Source organism: Canis lupus, chromosome 28, assembly GCF_003254725.2.
Source record: "Canis lupus dingo isolate Sandy chromosome 28, ASM325472v2, whole genome shotgun sequence".
Taxonomy (NCBI): Eukaryota; Metazoa; Chordata; class Mammalia; order Carnivora; family Canidae; genus Canis; species Canis lupus.
The window spans coordinates 25,249,938-25,269,829 of NC_064270.1; the positions used below are offsets into that span (position 1 = coordinate 25,249,938).

Sequence of the window (19,892 nt, forward strand, 5' to 3'; positions counted from 1 at the left end):
TTTTTGTGGCCCCATATTCTTAAAATATTAAAACCTAAAGTAAGAGCATTAGAATTGAGATTAAACTACCCAGAAAATAAAAGAATGTGTTTAGATATAACTTCTCTTAATGCAAAAATAATCCTTAATAGAACATTTCAAATACACAGGACTATTTTGCTCTCTCTAATAAATAAGTTTAATGTATCTGTGGTTATGAAGTTATTTTCTGCTATTCGTAGAGTCTGCATTATTGATAAATATCATAGAAGCTGACTCATTACATAAAGTAGGACAAAACCTTATTAAAACAGTATGAACATTATGAACATATGTTTAGGATTATTTTGTTTTGAGATTTTTATTTATTCATGAGAGACACAGAGTCAGGGACATAGGCAGAGGGAGGAGCAGGCTCTCTACAGGGAGCCTGATATAAGTCTCAACCCTGGGAACTCTGGAATCACAACCTGAGCTGAAGGCCACTCAGGTGTCCCTGCTTAGTATTATTGTATATAAAATTTATCCCACCAGGAGCCAGAGCTTTTTTTCCATGTTAATAAATTGACTTCTATAACCTTCATTCAGATATATCAAAATTAAAGTACTTTCTGATTATCAGAAGGATATTTCCAAGGCTTTGCTACTAGCAGTGATTTTTTTTTTTAAGATTTTATTTATTTCAGAGAACAAGGAAGAGGGAGCAAGCATGAGTGGATGGGGCGGGGTTGTTGGTGGCACAGAGGGAGATGCAGACTCCCTGCTGAGCGAGGAGCCCGACGTGGACCCCTATTCCAGGACCCTGGGGTCATGACCTGAGCCAAAGGCAGACACTTCACTGAGCCACCCAAGCGTCCCATCGCAGTGTTCTTTTAACTACATTTTGCAACCTGTCCAAGATCCTTTCGTTAGGATTGGCTGCAAAATGTCGTTCTACAAAATTCCTCCTTAGGTGAAATGGAGGTGTCTGTGGATATGTTTCTTTTCATGTTTCTGATATATATTATGATTGTTCTCCAAAAAGGGTAGAACTAGTTTACACATCTACCAGAAAGGTAGCAAGCATGGCACCCGTTCCTTCATGTGTTTGTACACCAAATAGATACACCTCTTTGTTGTTTCATGTTGGCAGTTTTGGGAGGTTAAAACTAAATCATTTCAATTACTTTATTACTGTGAGGCTGAACGTTTTTTTCCTGAGTTACTTGTATTCTTATGAAAAGACTAGGCATAACCTTGGGTTATTGATTTGCAAGTGCCTTTGCAATAAGTGTTGCAGATGTTTTTTATGTCATTGTAAGGACCAGTATTTCTTCCTGGACCGTTTGATATTTTTGTTTATAACTTTCTAAACTTCTTGGGATATAATCTATATACCTATGATTCTCAGTCTTAGGTATATACAATTCAGTAATTTTTAGTAAATTTACTGAATTGTATAGACATTACCCTGATGAAATTTCTTGTGCCAGGTGGTAGTTAATCCTAGCACCCCAGGAAATCACTCATCTATTGTCTTCGAGATTTGCTTTTCTGGACATTTTATATCGATGGAATTATGGTTTGTTTACATAGAAGTACAACAGTTTTCTATAGGCTTTTTCTTTGTAATGTTGCCTTCATTTTAATTAGAAAATCCTTCTGCTCAGGTGGGACTTTTTGGTTTTGGTGTTTGTCAAATTCCTTAGGTTTAACTTTTTGGAAACTAGGATCTAAATTTCTAAATGCCTGTTATAAGAAGGATTTTAATATTCTTTTAAAAATTCCTTGCTAGGTGTAAAGCCATCATTAGGAATTTGGACTCCAGAAGCTATTTGTCTGATGAAAAAAATTGTGCAGAACAAAATAATCATGGTGAGAGTGGCAGACAAGCTGGAAAACAGCTCCCTGGTGGAGCTCGTAGATAAATCTGTGACGCCTCACGTCAGCATTGCTCAGGCTCTTAGAGATGCTGGCTTTGCTGTTGGGGAGACAGGGATGTTGGCAGAAAAACCCAGTGTCATGAAAGAAGCCAACGGTAAGTAAAATGTCTACTCGATGATGTGCTGGAGTTCAGATGGTTTTGTGTATGTGCGGATGCTCGCACTCTCAGAAAGAATGGATGTTGTGTCTTTTTGAATCAAGCCTTCATTTAAATACATTATGAGTATGTTGGAAAACTGAAAAAAGCAAAACAACTGTGGGTCACTACAGCTGAAGGATCAGTCAGAAATGTGAATTTGAAATTCAGTGAGGTGTAGTTATGGCTAACTGTAATACCAATGAACTTTCCTGTAAAGTCACTAAAAAAAAGTCACTGGAAATTCAGTTCTTCAAAAGCAGATTCCTCACCAGCCCCATCTCTTATCCTCACTTTGACCCTATTTTGCATAAGTTCATTTATTTTCACAGATCCCTTGGGTGTAGAAGAAAAACTAAATCCATTGGAGTGGACATGGGTTGAACTTGCTGTTGACCAAACAGTAGATGTTGTGGTCTGTATGATGTACAGTCCTGGAGAATTTTATTGCCATGTGCTTCAAGAGGATGGTAAGTGGACTCCTCTCATTTATTTTTTTCTTACAAATACAGTGGTATAGCTTCTAACTGAAGAGGAGTTTACTGAATAATAGAAGTACTGTCTTTTCAAGAAGGGTCAAGTGGGTATTTCTACTTCCAAGAAAGATTTGGTTATACTTAATTGCTTTTTATTCCATTTTAAGCCATTATTTCTATTTTCAAAAATCTCTTAATAATCAGGGCAGCCCAGGTGGCTCAGTGGTTTAGCGCCGCCTTCAGCCCAGGGTGTGATCCTGGAGACCCAGGATTGAGTCCCACGTCAGGTTCCCTGTATGGAGCCTGCTTCTCCCTCTGCCTGTGTCTCTGCCTCTCTCTCTCTCTCTGTTTCTCATGAATAAATAAATAAAAATCTTTTTAAAAAATCTCTTAGTAATCAAATCAGTTTGGATTCCACAGAATGTGTTTTAAATTCTTTATTTTTTTTAACTCATGAGAGACCCAGAGAGAAGGGCAGAGACATAGGCAGAGGGAGAAGCAGGTTCCCTATGGAGAACCTGATGTGGGATTCAATTTCAGGACCCTGGGATCACACCCTGAGCCAAAGGCAGATGCTCAACCACTGAGCCACCCAGGTGTCCCTTAAATTCATTTTTGAAAATTAAATATAATGGTTGATTTTATTAAAGCATAACGTTCATCTATATAAGTGCACGTTGTGATAATGTGTTATTACTACACTAAGACAAAACCCTGAATAACCAATATCTTGGTCAAGAAGTGAAGCATTACCAGTAATCCAGAAGTTTCAAACCTCCGTGTGCCTCTTTTGATGACTACACCTTCACTTTAAAAAGTTAATGCTTGGGATCCCTGGGTGGCCCAGCGGTTTGGCGCCTGCCTTTGGCCCAGGGCGTGATCCTGGAGACCCGGGATCGAGTCCCACATCGGGCTCTCGGTGCATGGAGCCTGCTTCTCCCTCTGCCTATGTCTCTGCCTCTCTCTCTCTCTCTCTCTGTGACTATCCTAAATTAAAAAAAAAAAAAAAAGTTAATGCTCTCCTGCCTTCTAATAGCATAGTTTTTCCTGGTTTTGAACTTTACATAAATGTAATCATACAATACGTACTCCTGTGTGCCTTGTCATCTTTTTTCACATTGTTTGTGAGGTCATTTCTTCATTTTTACATGTAGCAGTATCCTGTTTCTTGTCACATTGACTGTATTGCAAATTTGTTTCTTTTATAAAGTTAGACGTGGGTTATTTCTAGTTCTGAGCTATAAAATTATATTGGTATAAACATTTCCATGCAAATTTGGTGCATGTGTATATGTGTTTCTTTTGAATATATACCCAGGAATGAAATTACTGGCCATATCCTAAAGGGCATATATATTTTCAGCTTTGACCAATGAATGCTAAAAAGTTTCCATGGTGATTATGACAGTTGTCAGTTTGAGAGTTTTAGCTGCTCCACATTCTCACACTTGTATTTTCCTTCTTTTTTTTTGAGGTATTCTGATAGGCATTATTAATTTTAACATTTCTAAACCTTGATTTTCTTCTCTGTCACTTGGGGACTTTAAACTAGGTGCCTACGTCCCTATCTGGTTCCCAGTTTGTGAGATTGTCATTCCTCCTTTTGGAATCATCTGGTAGATAGGCCACGATTTCATATAAAATTAAAAATTTTTGAAGTTTTTATTTTCATAGGTGATTATACAAGCATATTGTACGAAATTCAAAAATTAAAAAGAGTATATAGTGGGAAGTAAGTTTCTCAGTCCCTCTCTCAATTTTCTAAATATCTTTTTAGTAGTCTATGAGGGCAGCCCGGGTGGCTCAGCAGTTAGTGCCGCCTTCAGTGTGATCCTGGAGACCCGGGGTCGACTCCCACATCAGGCTCCCTCTTTGGAGGGAGCTTCTCCCTCTGTCTGTGTCTCTGCCTCTTTCTCTCCGTGTCTGTCATGAATGAATAAATAAATTTTTTTAAAAATCTATGCAAAAAGAAAAAAGAAGGGTAGTCTACATATGCTTGTGTGAATGTATGTATCCCTGTTTGCTTAAATGGTAAAATACTGTAAATGACTTATGCACTTTCATTCTCCACTAGGTCTTGGACTGAGAGGCAAATTTACATAGTTTTTTCTTTTCTTTTTTTTTTTAAAGATTAATTTTTAAATTTATTTTAAGAAAGAGTGTGTGAGCCAGGTGAGGGGCAGAGGGAGAAGAAGAGGGAGAGAAGCATTCTCTGAGCTGAACAGGGAGCCAGAAGGGTGGGGGGGAGGATCTGTCTTAAGACCCTGAGATAATGACCTGAGCTGAAATCAAGAATTGGATGCTTAACTGACTGAGCCACCTAGGCACCCTTCAGCATTTTAAAGCTCTCCAGCTTCTGGCTGGTGTGTTTGAGTGATTCACCTTCCATTTCCCTACTTTGCCAAACTGCTCCCTCCGAGTAAGTTTTGACTGCTTAATTGTATACTTTACCTCAGAGCCATTTCTTCCTTCTGGAGTACCCTCTCCTTGTCTCTCCTATTTCCTATAAAAGCTTAGCACACATAAGTCAGCCCTCTAAATTTCCTTAGCAGACATCTGTGCGTCCACATAGTAATTATGTGTCCTCCTTCAGGACAGCTTGTATGTCACATTCTGTACAGGCTTGTGTGCATGCTCTGATAGGCTGGTAATAGTGCCATAGTAGGGGGTTACCAAGAGCATGAACTAATAATGACTTATTTTCCCAGTTAACTTTTTAATAAGGAAAAGAGAAAAGCATCTCGTCTATACTTAATAGTTGTTTGGGAATGTACCTGAGACTGTATGATCAAAACATTTCCTAACTTTAAAGGAAAATCTGTATTCTGCATGCTTTTTAAATATTGAATGTGATATGTGTATTGTTTTCAGCCTTAAGGAAACTCAATGATTTGAACAAGTCATTAGCAGAATATTGCCAGCAGAAGGTGCCCAGTGATTTTAAGGCAGAAATAGGGAGACCATGTTGTGCTTCTTTTGCAGGTAAGTTGCAGTTGAAACAGTCTTGATTTTGATAGAAATTTCTGTTTCCTGACATTGAGCTCTTATTTTTAATGCGTATTTTCCTCCTTATATTTAAGCAAATATTTCTCACAATCAAGACTAAATGGATGCTTAGAATACCATGTTTTGTCTTCTCTTTGTAACAAATGAAATTTTATTACCTCAGCTCTGTTAAATTTTGTTAAATGCTTTTCTTTCAAAATTTCTGATATTAAAGTTAGGTAACAGGGAACCTGTTCACTGCAGGTTCATTGTTTCTTGTCACCCCATGCATGTTTAGTGTGAAAGTGTATTTTATTAAACACTTTAATTTCACTGTATGAGTTTTTGTATTATTTTACTAAAACCAGTAAAAAAAAAAAAATTTGTCCTTAGTTACGAGAGTATTATAAGGCGTCCAGATGACAGATATGTTCAAGGTTATGAAGTCTTCCATTCACTTTCATGTTCTTAATTATTGGATGAGTGATAAATGAAATATTTAATTTATATCTGATGTTAAAGTTGTGGTGCTGTAAAAATTTTGGATGTATTCTAAAAATGGATTTTGAGAACTCACCTGGGGATTTCTGAATGAAAAATAAAGTCATCATCTGGAGAAGAGAGCAAATTTATTTGGTTACTTTAGACACAAGTTTTTTGTTGTTGTTGAAGATTGAAAGTTCAAATGTTAATAGAAGGGAAATAATGTTCCATGTTACAAACTTTGTGTTAAATATAGGTGATGGTAATTGGTATCGCGCTTTAGTCAAGGAAATCTTAGCAGATGGAAACATTAAAGTCCATTTTGTGGATTATGGGAACATGGAAGAAGTTACTGCAGATGAACTCCAAATGATCCCATCCAAATTTTTAAAACTTCCATTTCAAGGGATACGGTGCTGGTTAGTAGGTATGGTGCAGAATAAGAAACTTTCTCAACTGTTTTCTAATTCTTAGAGTATATGCACTTTTAAGTATTAACATTTATAATTTTACATTTGAATTAGAAGATCCTGCTTCATATTATAACATTTAGAAATGTATTTTTGAAGGTATTCGCTGAAATGTTCAGTATTGATGTTAAAGTAGGGAAGCAGCTACTTTTCTGTGCTTGAGAGTAAAAACCAGTGTGTTTTCTTGCAGGCATTTTGCAAGACTTAAGAGTTTCAAATATTCCTTTTTGTTTCCACATTTTTACTCATAACAATTTATTCCCAAAGACATGATCTTGGAATTTCAAAGTTTACCTACAAGGAAATTCATTATACTTCTGTTAATAATAGCAAAACCACCTAAAAAGCCAATTACAGAGGATTGGTTAGATGATGATCCATATAATTGACAATAGTAACACCTATTTCAGTTGATTGTTGTGAGGGCTAAATGAATGCTTAGAAACAATTTTTCTGGCATGCAGAGTTTGATTTTAATTGTTTCCTCTTATCACCCAGAAATTAAAGGGATGTTAACCAAGTATTATTAATGTAAAGAATTGTTCATGAGGTACATGAAGCATGCAAGTTACAAAAGAGATACAGGACAGCATTATAATTATAAGGACAGGCTCTGGAACCTACTCTCCTACCTACTGTGAGAATCTTAGCAAGTGATTCAAAGTCTCTGGTGCATCTGTTTTCTCATCTGTTTCTATCCTCTTCCTCAAAGAGTCATTAAGAATAGAAGAGATAAAAATATAAAGCACTTAACGCTACCTGGCATTATATCCATAATAGCTGTTATTATTGCAAAGGTTTCTTTGCATATGCACATGAAAATTATGGAATATTTGATAACAAAATGTTAATAGTGCTTATGTCTGGAAGCATAGATGCTTTTTATCTTTCCTTTTGCATGTTTTCTTTCTACTTAACTAAATATGTTTCAGATCATTTTTAATTACCATGTTTTATGTCTGTGCTTAAGATGTGGCCTCCATGTTAAAAAAAAAAAAAAAAAAAATATGTGGCCTCCGGACAAGCAGCATCAACTTGAGAACTTAAACTGCAGATTCTTAGTTCCCAACCAAGATCCACTAAATTGGAAATTCTAGAATATGGCCCTGAAATCTGTTTTAATGAGCCCTGTAGGTAATCCAGATGCACACTCAAGTTTGAGGATTACTATTATAAAAATAAGGGGATAAACCAAAATTATCAGAAAAATAATTTTTGGTTGTTTAACATTTTGAAATCATTAGAAAACTGTCCAGAGAAGTGAAAATGTATGGCTGATGTCTTCTACCAGAATAATTAGTAACTCATCATTGTCTGTGTAACAGAGTACAGTGATGGCTTTTAACCATATTTTTGCCTATTGGAAAAATGCCAGGTAAAGATACACTAGTGGGGAAAGTAAGGGAAGTTTCTGAGCCTCCTAAAACTCCAGTTAGTATGTTTACCAATGTGTTATATGTAACTCAGGCATGAAAAGTGTAGAAATGTAATTGAACATTGAAAAAAGATATTCAAAATGCCTGGCCCAAACTGGTCAAGGCCAGTTCCAGACGCTGTTGAAGCAAAAATGCAGCTTGGGCACAGAATTCTTTTTAATGCTATTCTTATTTGCCAGATATACAGCCTAGAAACAAGCATTGGACTGAAGAAGCCATAGCAAGATTTCAGATGTGCGTTGCAGGGATAAAACTCCAAGCCCGAGTGGTTGAAATCACTGGACAGGGATTGGGAATCAAGCTCACTGATCTCTCCACTTCTTACCCCAGAATAATTAATGATGTTCTGATTGATGAATATCTGGTTTTAAGAACTAGCTCACCACGTAAAGACATGACAAATAATAGATCTGTGGGTAAATATAATCTTCAAGTTGATGTCATGGGGCTTCAAGGTAACATTTAAACCATTGATTTGTTATTTAAATTTATGTTATCCTTTGCTTTTGGAGGCTACAAAACTTTTTCTATCCAAGTGATGCAGTTTTTCCGTAGGAATACGTGCTTGTGGAAGTAGGTTAATAATAGGTTATTAAAATTAGTATTTATTTGGGTGGCTGAGTGGTACAGTCGGTTGAGCGTTTGACTCTTGTTTTCAGCTCTGGCTGGGAGGGATCTCCGGGCCTGGACATTAAGTCCTACATTGGGCTCTGTGCTCAGCATGGAGTCTCCTCCTCTGCTCCTCCTGCACATGCACATTCTCTCTCAAATTAATGTCTTTAAAAAAATAGTATTTATTGAAACATGGCTTTATTAAACACTGTAATTATTTATCAGATAATCTTGCATCATACAATTATATAGCCCCTAAAGTGAATCATTTATAAGAGTTAAATTAAATATACTTACAGAAATGGAAATATACTACATTAAATATACTTTAATATACTTTAGAAATGGAGTGTGGTAGGTCAAAAATTCTCATTCTAGGTTGGACTTTTTTTTTTAAATTTTTGTTTTAAATTTATTTATGATAGAGGGGGGGGTGCAGAGACACAGGCAGAGGGAGAAGCAGGCTCCATGTACCGGAACCCGACGTGGGATTCGATCCCGGGTCTCCAGGATCGTGCCCTGGGCCAAAGGCAGGCGCCAAACCGCTGCGCCACCCAGGGATCCTGGTTGGACTTTTTTTTTTTTAACAGAATCCCTCAAATTGAATAGATTGTTTTTGTGAAAATACAGATTGTCATTTTAGAGATTTGTGAACGTTACTAGTTGATGAATAAATTAAGTGATTAAATATATAACTGGGAGAGAAAAACAACTTTGATCTGTTTTATACAAGATCTGTTTTGTATGTTTTCAGCCGTCTCTTTAGCTGAGCAGTGGAGGACGATAGAATTGCCAGTTAATAAAACTGTACAAGCAAGCATATTAGAAATTGTAAGCCCACATTTATTTTATGCTCTACCAAGTGAGATGCCAGGTAAGAAACCAAAATTTGAGACACATTTATGCTCATCTTTTTAACTGTATAATAAAATGCTTATCTGAACCCTTTAGGAAGTGATAGAGAAGGGAAGGCTAGTGATTTTTGTTTTGTGCAGTGTTTTAAGGAAAAATTGGCCATTATAACATTTCAGGCATATTTAGTTATACAAACACAAATGAGAGCATGAAGGGAAATGCTTTTGCATTTAGCACCTACCCAACACAGTCAAATCTACAGCTTTTTATAAGGAAATGGTGTCCTTAACCACTGTATAATTTATTTTTAAAAAATATACCACCACAAAAATAGATACTATCTATGTTGAATTGCATTTACAAAGCTAACCTTCTATGACCTTTTAAAAAAATTTTGGTATATTGAAAATACTTTGTAATCAGTCTATAATCAGTGTTTTTATAGCTTAGAAACTTAGAGAAATGTTTTATACTGGACCTACTCCTTAGTAAAGTAGCATATAAATGTTTTCTTTCTTGTTTCGTGGAAGTTTATAATTAAGAAATCTCTTCAATATATTTGAGTTTATCCTAGTAGTGTCAGAAGGAGAGTTAATGCAAGGTGGATGATGGCTATTCAACATAATTGCAGGTACTTGAAGGCTGAGAAAGTGAATCTTTGTTTCAAATGGTCAAACCACAAATTGTGATGCCAACAAGTGCTCTTAAATCTATCTCTGGGATCCAAATAATCATCTTTAATTTGTGTAGTGGAAAGCAGGGACTTAGGGTTATTGAATCCTGATGAATTGGAAATATTTCATTTTATCTTATTAACTGTAACATACCGAAATGAAAAGTATACCGAAAAATTGTCAAAGGATGACTTAATAAGTTTCTATAGTATGAACACATTGGTACAACCACCCTGATCTAGAAGTTAGCTGTCCAGAGGCTTCCTTCTTACTCCCTCCCAGTATTACATCCCTTTTGTATAAGGTAAGCACTATTGGTTTTATATATTCTTAAAATATAAATGTAAACAGATTTTGTTTTTTAGTGATTCAATTTGACATTCTTTTTATATACTGTCTAAACAGCACTGCAAATTTCTTCACAAAAGATTGCCTTCTTATGTTTCAGGAGATCAGGAAAGATTGAATATATTGACAGCTGAATTGTTAGAATATTGCAATACTCAGAAAAGCCAATTGTCTTACAGACCCAAAATTGGAGATGTGTGCTGTGCCAAATACACAAGTAAGGTTCTTTTAGGTAAAATATTAAAGAGGAATTATTTGGTTCTCTTTTAGATGAAATTTTGTGTATTTTGTTAGATTAACAGCAAGATTGTAGGTTTGATTCATGTGTTGGGGTCATTTAGCTTCTCTGTTCTATAATTATAGATTATATTTAGGTAAGGATATAGGTAGATATTTACAAATCTATCAGTATTTCTAGATAATTAGCTTTAGATAACTCTATATGGTGGACTGATAATATATGTGGAGGAATTGCAAATAATTTATAGAACTTTATGAATTTGCTAAAAGAATGAGTGCCTTAGACTTGTTAAATCAGGTATGCTTTAGCCATTATCCTGTTGTTTAATATTTCATATTAAAAGTTAACAAATATGTTTTAGGAATAAAAATAATACTTAGAGTAAAAATTCTTGGACAGAAATTTGAGGAATTCCTGAGTCAAAGGATGTAAATTGTTTTGTAAATTTCAGAAGCATATTGGTCTGTAGGCATCTTAAGGAAATGTCCATATGTACCAAAAGTTTGTGAGTGGGCCCATGTCATCTTTCTCTTGCCAGCAATGGATTTAAAATGCTTTTGATCTGTTGCCCACATGGAATTCATTTAAAAAATCTTTAAATTTAGATACACAGTTAAATGTATTTTTAGTTTTGCTTTTCTTTTGTATGATACCTGGATCTATACTTTCCCTCCCTTTCTTCCTGATAGAAATGTGTCGCAATTTTTGGTTAGATGAGTATTTACAATTACTTTATTGGAATTGCATAAACACTATTCACAGCCTAGCTACATAGTATACCATGACCTATGAGATTCATGGTTACGTATCTCTTTTGCAGCCTTTGTTGTTATTAGTGTTTTGTATATTCTCACTGATTATCTCCAGTTCTCTGCATTGGTGTAAATTCTCCTATTGAGGGCAGCCCAGGTGGCTCAGTGGTTTAGCGCTGCCTTGAACCCAGGGCCTGATCCTGGAGACCCGGGATTGAGTCCCATGTCGGGCTCCCTCCATGGAACTTGCTTCTCTCTCTCTCTCTCTCTCTCTGTCTCTCATTAATAAATAAATAAAATTATTTTAAAAATAAATTCTCCTAGTGAACACTTCATGTACTTTGTCAGCTTTTATTACATTGCTAGTGCTTGCAGCCTTCTAACCTCCTATCTAGACTGCTTGTTCTCCAGACTTGAGTGATCACCCTGGAAGTTTTCCTTCATCATCATATTGGGGTTGTTTCAACACCACTCCCTTGTGTTTAGATTTCTCTCCCATCCCACCATGTTGGCTCCGTTTCTCCCTTCCTCGTGTCACCTTGTTTTCTGAAATCCTTACTTTGGATTTATTATAATATTTGGTTATATCCCATCCTCCAGAAGCTGAAAAAGGTACGTGTAAGATAAATTTTCTGTTATCTCCCCATGTACTTCCATGTTTGAAAAAATGTTGATTTTACCCTGATAGTTAATTAATAGCTTGCCTAGATACAGAATTCTAGATTGGAAATCCTCTTTCCCTTAAAATTTTGAAAACATTGCTTTTGTTATTTTAAGATTTTTTATTTTTAAGTAATCTCTACACCCAGCATGGGGCTTGAAATCACAACCCCAAGATCCGGAGCCTCAAGCTCCACTAACTCAGCCAGCCATGTGTCCTGCTTTTATTGTTTTTTAGCTGTTGATGTTGCTGGTTAAGAGAGAGGTCATTTAGAGTCTCCAAACTTTGTATTTTATTTTCCCCTTTCTGGAACTGTTGGTAATCTCTTTATTACATGTTTTGAAATTCATAATGTGACTTGGTACTAGTTTTCACTATTGTGTTGGGCACTCATACTGGGTGGGCCCTTAAGTCTAGAAATTGATGAGCTTCGGTTTTGAGAAATTTTTCTGAAATTTTTTTTATTACCTTCTTTCATTTCCTATTCTGTTAGAAACTCCAGATAATTTTTTTTTTTTTAAGATTTATTTTGGAGAGAGAACAATGGGGAGGGAGTAGAGGGAGAGAGGGATAGAGAGAATCTCAAGCAGACCCCCTGCTGAGCATGGAGCCCACACAGGGCTCAATCTCAAGACCCTGAGATTGTGACCTGAGTTAAAAACCAAGAGTCAGATATTTAACTGAGCCACCCAGGTACCCTAAGGAACTCCAAATATTCTAATATTGGACTTGAAATTCTTCTGCTAAGTTTCCTGTTCTCTTTCAATTTTTTTGTTTTTTATAAGAGTTCCTTGATTCTATCTTCAGTTTATTGAGTATTTCACTTTTGATACCACATATCTAGTTTCAGTAGCTTTTTTGTTTCTTTTTTCAAATGTGTGTCTTTAATGCTGACTTGCTCTTATTTCAAGGATGAAAGGCGATTTTGTTAGCAGATTTTAGTATCATTCTTCTAATTGTCCCTGTCTTCTCCCTGTTTTCTTGAGTTCCTGTTTTGTTCTACTCTGTCACGTTGGAAGCTTTCTTCAAATGTCTGGTGATCCTTTGTTGTTGACTTGCAGTGGGGCACTTAAAAGTTAATTGGAAGCTTCTTTGTGGGCAGAGCTTGTACACTGCTGGCCTTCACTGTTGGGTCATGGAGCTGTGCCATTTCACTGAGGCTCCTGCTGTTGGTATCTTGAAGTGCATTTCACTTGGTGGAATCATTGTCTCCTGGTTGGTGTGCATAGCTTGCCCAACAGTGTTCTTGGTAAATTTCTTCCTCTTATTGAGTCTAGTAGTCTATCTGGTTCATCCTCTCTGGAGAAGAAACCTCTAGTCTTCTGCTCTTGAGTAGGAGCAGATGCCTGGAAATAGGGAGGACATTCTAAGCTTTATTAAAACACGTGAACATAAAACTGATCGTCCTCTTTAGCAGCTTTAAAAATAAGTATGTGTAAATGTGTTTTATAAACTATTCAGATGTCTTGAGAAGTAAGTTTGCTTTCTTTACTCAGCCCTCATTTTCAGCTCCATCCTCACTATTATCTTGGAATGCATTAATTATTAGGGCTTGGGGGATCCCTGGGTGGCGCAGCGGTTTGGCGCCTGCCTTTGGCCCAGGGCGCGATCCTGGAGACCCAGGATCGAATCCCACATGGGGCTCCCGGTGCATGGAGCCTGCTTCTCCCTCTGCCTGTGTCTCTGCCTCTCTCTCTCTCTCTCTCTCTCTGTGACTATCATAAATAAATAAAAATTAAAAAAAAAATTATTAGGGCTTGGGATTCAGGATGCAAATGAAGATGCCTCTTTGCTTCCCCATAGCCAGCTTTGGTTGAACTCTGCTAAATCATTTCCATTCCTGCCATCTGCTTTCCAGCTTCCAATATTACATTGTCTTCTCTCTTGTCCTCTATATCCTTGTGGTTTTGTGCCATTTTCTTTTTAATCATGTAGTTATCTTTTTAGTAGCATCTGGAAAGAATGGAGGTGATGCTTGTGTTTCATCTGGACTCTAACCAGAAATGTTGGCATGAATTTCTCACTGATGTAAATGTAACTGTGAATAACCATCTTAAGGGAGGGGAAGAGGGTCATTGTATGTAACTTCTTACCTGAGCTTCCATCATATTTTCAGATGATGATTTCTGGTACCGTGCCATTGTTCTGGGGACATCAGATGCCGAAGTGAAAGTGCTCTATGCAGATTATGGAAACCTTGAAACTCTGCCTCTTTCCAGAGTGCAGCCAATTTCTATCAGCCACCTGGAGCTTCCTTTCCAAATTATTAAATGTTCACTTGAAGGTAGGCAGTCAAGTCACTTTCCGATTGGGATATCTGTGTGATTTTTCTTTTTTCTCCTCTGTTTTGTAGCCTCTGTCTGAATCAAATGGGCATTTCAGAAACTGCTCAGACTTCTGAATATCAAGCAGAGCTAACAAAAACAAACAAACAAACAAAAAGAAACCTATCTTTCATCCTTTATTTCATTGTCACAGAAATTACATTGGTAGCTCATTTGTTGTTCAGAGATTGTTTGGCCCCAGATTGCACAGCTAGAAGTGGCAAGGCCAGGGAGAAGTAGGCCATCTGAGCCTTATCCAAGAGCTTCTAGGCTCTGTCACGGTGCTCTCTTTGGAGACAGAGATAATACCACTTGGGACTACTTTACTGTGTACTCTATCTGCACATGTTTAGCTCTTTAGTTGGTGGTTGAATAAAGTGAATGAGTGTTAAAGTAGCTTTTTACTCTTACTCCTGATTTCATTACATAGTGGTCCTAGCAGATAAAAACTCACTCGTTGCCTCTTAGTTTGCTTGGTTTTGACTCAGGGAGAGAGTTGGAACATATTATTGTTTGCTTCTCCCATTATAATGGACATAGGTCCATGGCAACAGACAGTTGTCTGCTTTATTCCCTCTAGACCTAGATTAGTGTTTGACAGGTAATAGGGACCAATGAGTATTTTTTGAGTGATTTTTTTTTTTAATGCAACAGCAGTAGTACATCAAAGCTTACCCAAGCCAGCTAAAGTGAGACTTTTGCTTATTATCTTTAGATGATATATGTAAATATTTATCTTTTTTAAAGGGGCTCGAAGATTAATATTTCAGGTTTTTTTTCCCAGGACTGATGGAATTGAATGGAAGCTGCTCTCAATTAGTAATGGAACTACTAAAAAATTTCATGTTGAATCAGAGTGTAATGCTTTCTGTAAAAGGAATTACCAAGAATGTCCATACAGTGTCAGTTGAGAAATTCTCTGGAAATGTTACTGTCAATCTAGCTGATAAGCTGGTGACATATGGTCTGGCAAAAAGCATCACATCTAAAAAGCAAAGTACTTTAAGTACGTATATTTTTTCAAGTTTAATGACAAATATAAGTGTAATTAAGAACAGATGTAATCCATGTAGGTGACTTGGTTTATCCTTAGTCTCTGTGGTCATGTTTCTTTCATCCTTCCCCTTTGTAAGACTCATGCTGCCACCTCAGGGGACCCACTGGATAGAAGCAGGCCTCCCAGTCCAGATTTTCCTTAGCTTAGACTCAGCAGAGTTGAGTGATCCCATTGGAGATAGCATTGATTCTGAGAGTTTTAGAAATGTCTAGCATTCAGAATGACTTCCAACTACATTCGATCCTGACCAAAGTGAGAAGAGTTTGTATGTTTGCGATTGGATCTCATAGTTATCTCTTAAGATGATTATTTGGAAGGCTTGCCCTTGGCTGAAGAGATATCCCACATATGATAGGCAAAAGACCTAGAATTTTGGAGATGGGGACGTTACTTTGGTGAAACCCAGGGCTCAGTAGTAGAAAATAATAAAGCCCAAGGGAGAAGTTAATTAAGTCTTTTATAGTTAGAACCCATGCCTAAGGGGTAGAGCTGTGTATATTCAGACGACTCAGTTTTTTAATTCATTATGGTGTATATTCTTTAATAGTCTTTTGTACTTGCTTTTAGAAAAGACATGCAGGATGAATTGCTGTTGCACAGAGTTACAGAAACAAGTGGGTAGAATTTCCTTGAAGTGAAATTAATACTCATTACATTTTTAGAAATGAAATAATACTATTTTTTCTTCTTCCATAGGTTGAAAAACATGAACAGATTCTTCTCTTCCTCTTAAATAATCCAACAAATCAAAATAAATGTATTGAAATGAAAAAATTGTTAAAAAGTTAAGTAAGTTAAGTTTAATGTTTTCACCACTTCTGTAACCATCAACAGGACATCTCCAGGCATGTCAGGGTAGAATTGATGGTGTGAAACACATCATGCAGCGGTTCTTTATTTTGTGACCTAATGATCTGAGGTCTGGTTGTAATGTTTTTGCTGTCTTCTAGGTTTTGATACTCTTACTTTGGCACTGCTAATGGGATTGGGTCCAGGGCTGTTCAGGTTGCGGCCACTCACCTTACTGTTGTTTAATTCTGAATGCTCACATTACTGATAAACCTGGAGGGACTTGTAAACATTGTGAGATGAAGCTCTGCCTTAAATTCTGTGTATCTAGGTGTGGAATTAACTCTCACTTGTGCATACTGCTATAAAAATGTTTAGCACTTAAAAAAAGATTTATGTATTAGCATGGAAGTGGGATGGGGAGGGGGCAAAGGGAGACAGAAATTCTCCAGAAGATTTCCTACAGAGTTTAGCGCCGGACTTGGGGCTCAGTCTTAACAATCCTGAGATCATGACCTGAGCCAAAACCAAGAGTTGGACTCTTAACCCAGGCACCCCCTGTTTAGCACTTTTTGTGAAGCAGTTCTAAAGGGCCAAGAATAGAAAGGGGGCTGCACTGATAGTGTATTTCATTTCCAAACAAAACTTCTTCGCCTTTGGCCATGGTGATTCTGGTGCTTACAGGCAATAATTAGTGTGTTTTAAACAAAAGTTCCCCTGCTTTTGTACTGTTTGGGATGCTTTGTTCCAAGATAGCCCTCAGAAAGTACTTCGTGATCAGTTAGCCAATTAGAATTTCTGATTAAAATGAAATCATCCTTCCTGCCTTGTCTGACTGATAAAATTCCTGCCAAAAGCAAATGATCTTTTGATTTACTATGATTTAGTATGTGTATTCTTGTTGGCTGAAGCACAGCCTGTGTCAGCCCCTTTGAGTGGCTCTGCGGGTGGTAGTGCCTTCCAGGGGTGGGATAGCTCTCTAGCAGGGCCTGCTGTGAGCTGTCTTCTCGGTTCACTGTGGCAGTGCAGTTGTGTTGTTTCTAAGAAAGTGTAACTGAATTCTAAGTTGCGTGTCATTAATGCTAGAGCAGCAATTTTGAGCCTCCTCATGTATTTCCTTTACAAGTTTTGTGTTATTTCTAATAAACGCTGACCTATAGTTGCAGTTACAACCTTTAGTCCTTGTTAATACATGCAGTTTCAATACTGACTGCTGTCTTTGTGTACTTGAGTTTAAAATTTTAAATTTAAAAAAATAAAAAATAAGGTAGAATCTTAAATTTAATGATTACTTCATAGATGAAGGGATATACAGTGACACGAACTTCTAGAATTTAGTCCTAGTGCCAAATTATCATATTTTTTTTAATCTTTATCTTTTCCATAAGGGTTTTGAGAGTGCTAACACACAAGATGAAAGGTAGATTTTCTTTTGTTTCTATGAAGATTGTTTTTTTTTTTTAAGATTTTATTTATTTATTCATGATGGACACACAGAGAGGCAGGGACACAGGCAGAGGGAGAAGCAGGCTCCATTCCGAGAGCCCGACGCGGGTCTTGATCCTGGGACCCCAGGATCACACCCTGGGCCAAAGGCAGGCGCTGAACCACTGAGCCACCCAGGGAGCTCCCCAAAGATTGCTTTAAGGAAAAAAAAAAAAAAAGCTGTTTTAAATAAAGCATAGTAGTTGAACTGACTTTTCCTTTACTGTGGGAATAAATATTATATCCACATCTGAATATAGTGAAACACTTTATATATTATCTTAAAAACGTTTGAACATCTAGTCACGTATTTAATCATCAGAGTACCCCTGAAAAGAAAGCACACCCCCTTGTACAGATGAGGCTGAGGCTCAGAGAGGTTGAACAGCTGCACAGGATGCACACACAGGGAACCAGGTCTTAGACCCCAAGCCGCTCTCTTTCCACTACAGTGTTCTTAGATCAGTTGTGGAGGGCAGGGTACCAGGGGGTTATATTACAAAAAATTACATACACGGTTGCTTAGGCATACTTGCTTCGTTGTGGTGAAAGTATAGTTGAACATTTACCCTTTTAAATTGTTCTTCCTAGACACAGAGAAAATAGATTTCAAATGGAAGTGTTTAGTTTTTTTCTGGAGAAATTTGTTAATAACTGTAAAATTGCCCCCCAAGTAGTATTGTGATGAGAAGAGAAAACTGGTATCTGTGGCTTAGACATGACAAATAAGTACTTCAACACACAAGTTAATAGAAAATTTTCTATCTGAAAAGGAGAGTACAGCTATGGTTTACATTGGTCAAGGGTAATACAAATGGCTGTAGTTAACACATAGCACGGCGCGGATTTCTTTAACCGTCAGACCTGACTTGAATGTATACTTTCAGTTAAAAGTGTTCGGTTTGTTTCTCCCTCTGCCTATGTCTCTGTGTCTCTCATGAATAAATAATATATAAAAAAAAAACATAGTGATGGAGTTTCTATATAAGGCATAATGAGAGTTGATTTTTCTCTTTCAGAAGCAGTCTTTCTCAGAGATAAATATGTAGAAGAAAGGAGACAGCGAAGGTTAGACTTCCCGGCAGCACAGCATCTTATTTTTTTTTATTTTTATTTTTTTGTTTATTGGGAATGTTGTCTCCTGTGCCTCTGTCTTTGTTTGCCTGCCATTCTTCTGTTAGGTTGGGTAGTTTTATTTTTCTCTCTGAGTTCTTCCTCCCAAATAAATCTTGCATGAAAGTTTCATACCATGTTTATGGGGATATCAAGAAGGGATACACAGGGACTTTCTACTGTATATATAAATTTTTAGGACTTAAAGGTATTGAAGAAAATACGGGCTTCATGTTACTAGAAGATAAATCTACTTGATGTGTAGGAGTTTTATTTTTTTGGATTTGTTTGTATGTTTGAAATACTTCATAATAAAATGTGCCCTGCTCTCCCTGTCATCATCTGCCTCTTCCACATAATAAATGTTCTTTGGCTTGTTGTTGCTTTAGTCCTGGCTCCTCTTTTCCTGTTCACTCTGTGAGGTCATCAGCTGCTTTCCCTCAACCCTGACTTGGATCTCTCTGCTTTTGGCCTTAGGGTACCAGTCTGTCCGTAGGCTCTTAACCACTCTGAGGGAAAGGAATTTGCTCTTTTCTGCTCCTGCTATCCACATCCTTCCAAATCAGCAGCCACTTAGACTTTTTTATTGTCAGTAGGATTTACATTTCCCAAAATATATGGTTAACAACTTAAGTTAAAAATAAGAGTACTTATTTTTCTTGAATCACATAAGGTAATCTCATGTGCAGAATTATGGACCAACTGACTTTCCTGCTAGCCTGTAAGTTTCTGTTTGGGAATTTTTCCATGATTTAAGTATCAGACTCCAACAAACCTAAGATGTTGTCACCGACTCAAAGAAGAAATTAAAACCTTTTTTTTTTTTTTGCTTTTAACTGGTAACATGTCAGCCAGGTTACATGGAATTTTTGCTCATGTAAAAAGTTCAATTAAAGCAGTCATCAGAAACCTCCCAAGAGGGATCCCTGGGTGGCGCAGTGGTTTGGCGCCTGCCTTTGGCCCAGGGCGCAATCCTGGAGATCCGGGATTGAATCCCATGTCAGGCTCCTGGTGCATGGAGCCTGCTTCTCCCTCTGCCTGTGTCTCTGCCTCTCTCTCTCTCACTGTGTGCCTATCATGAATAAATAAAAAT

The 19,892-nt window shown here is 37.1% G+C and overlaps 1 protein-coding gene across 1 annotated transcript in view; it reads left to right on the top strand.

Annotated features, from left to right (window-relative positions):
• The window catches only part of TDRD1 (tudor domain containing 1), a gene marked incomplete at its 5' end in the record, with an annotated part of 53,329 nt that extends 34,151 nt beyond the window's left edge, over positions 1-19,178 (top strand). Inside the window, 12 exons of the mRNA XM_025467291.3 lie at positions 1,754-1,996; positions 2,371-2,508; positions 5,386-5,496; positions 6,239-6,409; positions 8,068-8,343; positions 9,255-9,374; positions 10,478-10,594; positions 14,148-14,315; positions 15,140-15,361; positions 15,980-16,026; positions 16,109-16,196; positions 18,706-19,178. Of these exons, the coding sequence (XP_025323076.3) occupies positions 1,754-1,996; positions 2,371-2,508; positions 5,386-5,496; positions 6,239-6,409; positions 8,068-8,343; positions 9,255-9,374; positions 10,478-10,594; positions 14,148-14,315; positions 15,140-15,361; positions 15,980-16,026; positions 16,109-16,196; positions 18,706-18,923 (1,919 nt within the window). The remainder of the gene's footprint in view (positions 1-1,753; positions 1,997-2,370; positions 2,509-5,385; positions 5,497-6,238; positions 6,410-8,067; positions 8,344-9,254; positions 9,375-10,477; positions 10,595-14,147; positions 14,316-15,139; positions 15,362-15,979; positions 16,027-16,108; positions 16,197-18,705) is intronic.
• Between the last annotated feature and the right edge of the window lie 714 nt (positions 19,179-19,892).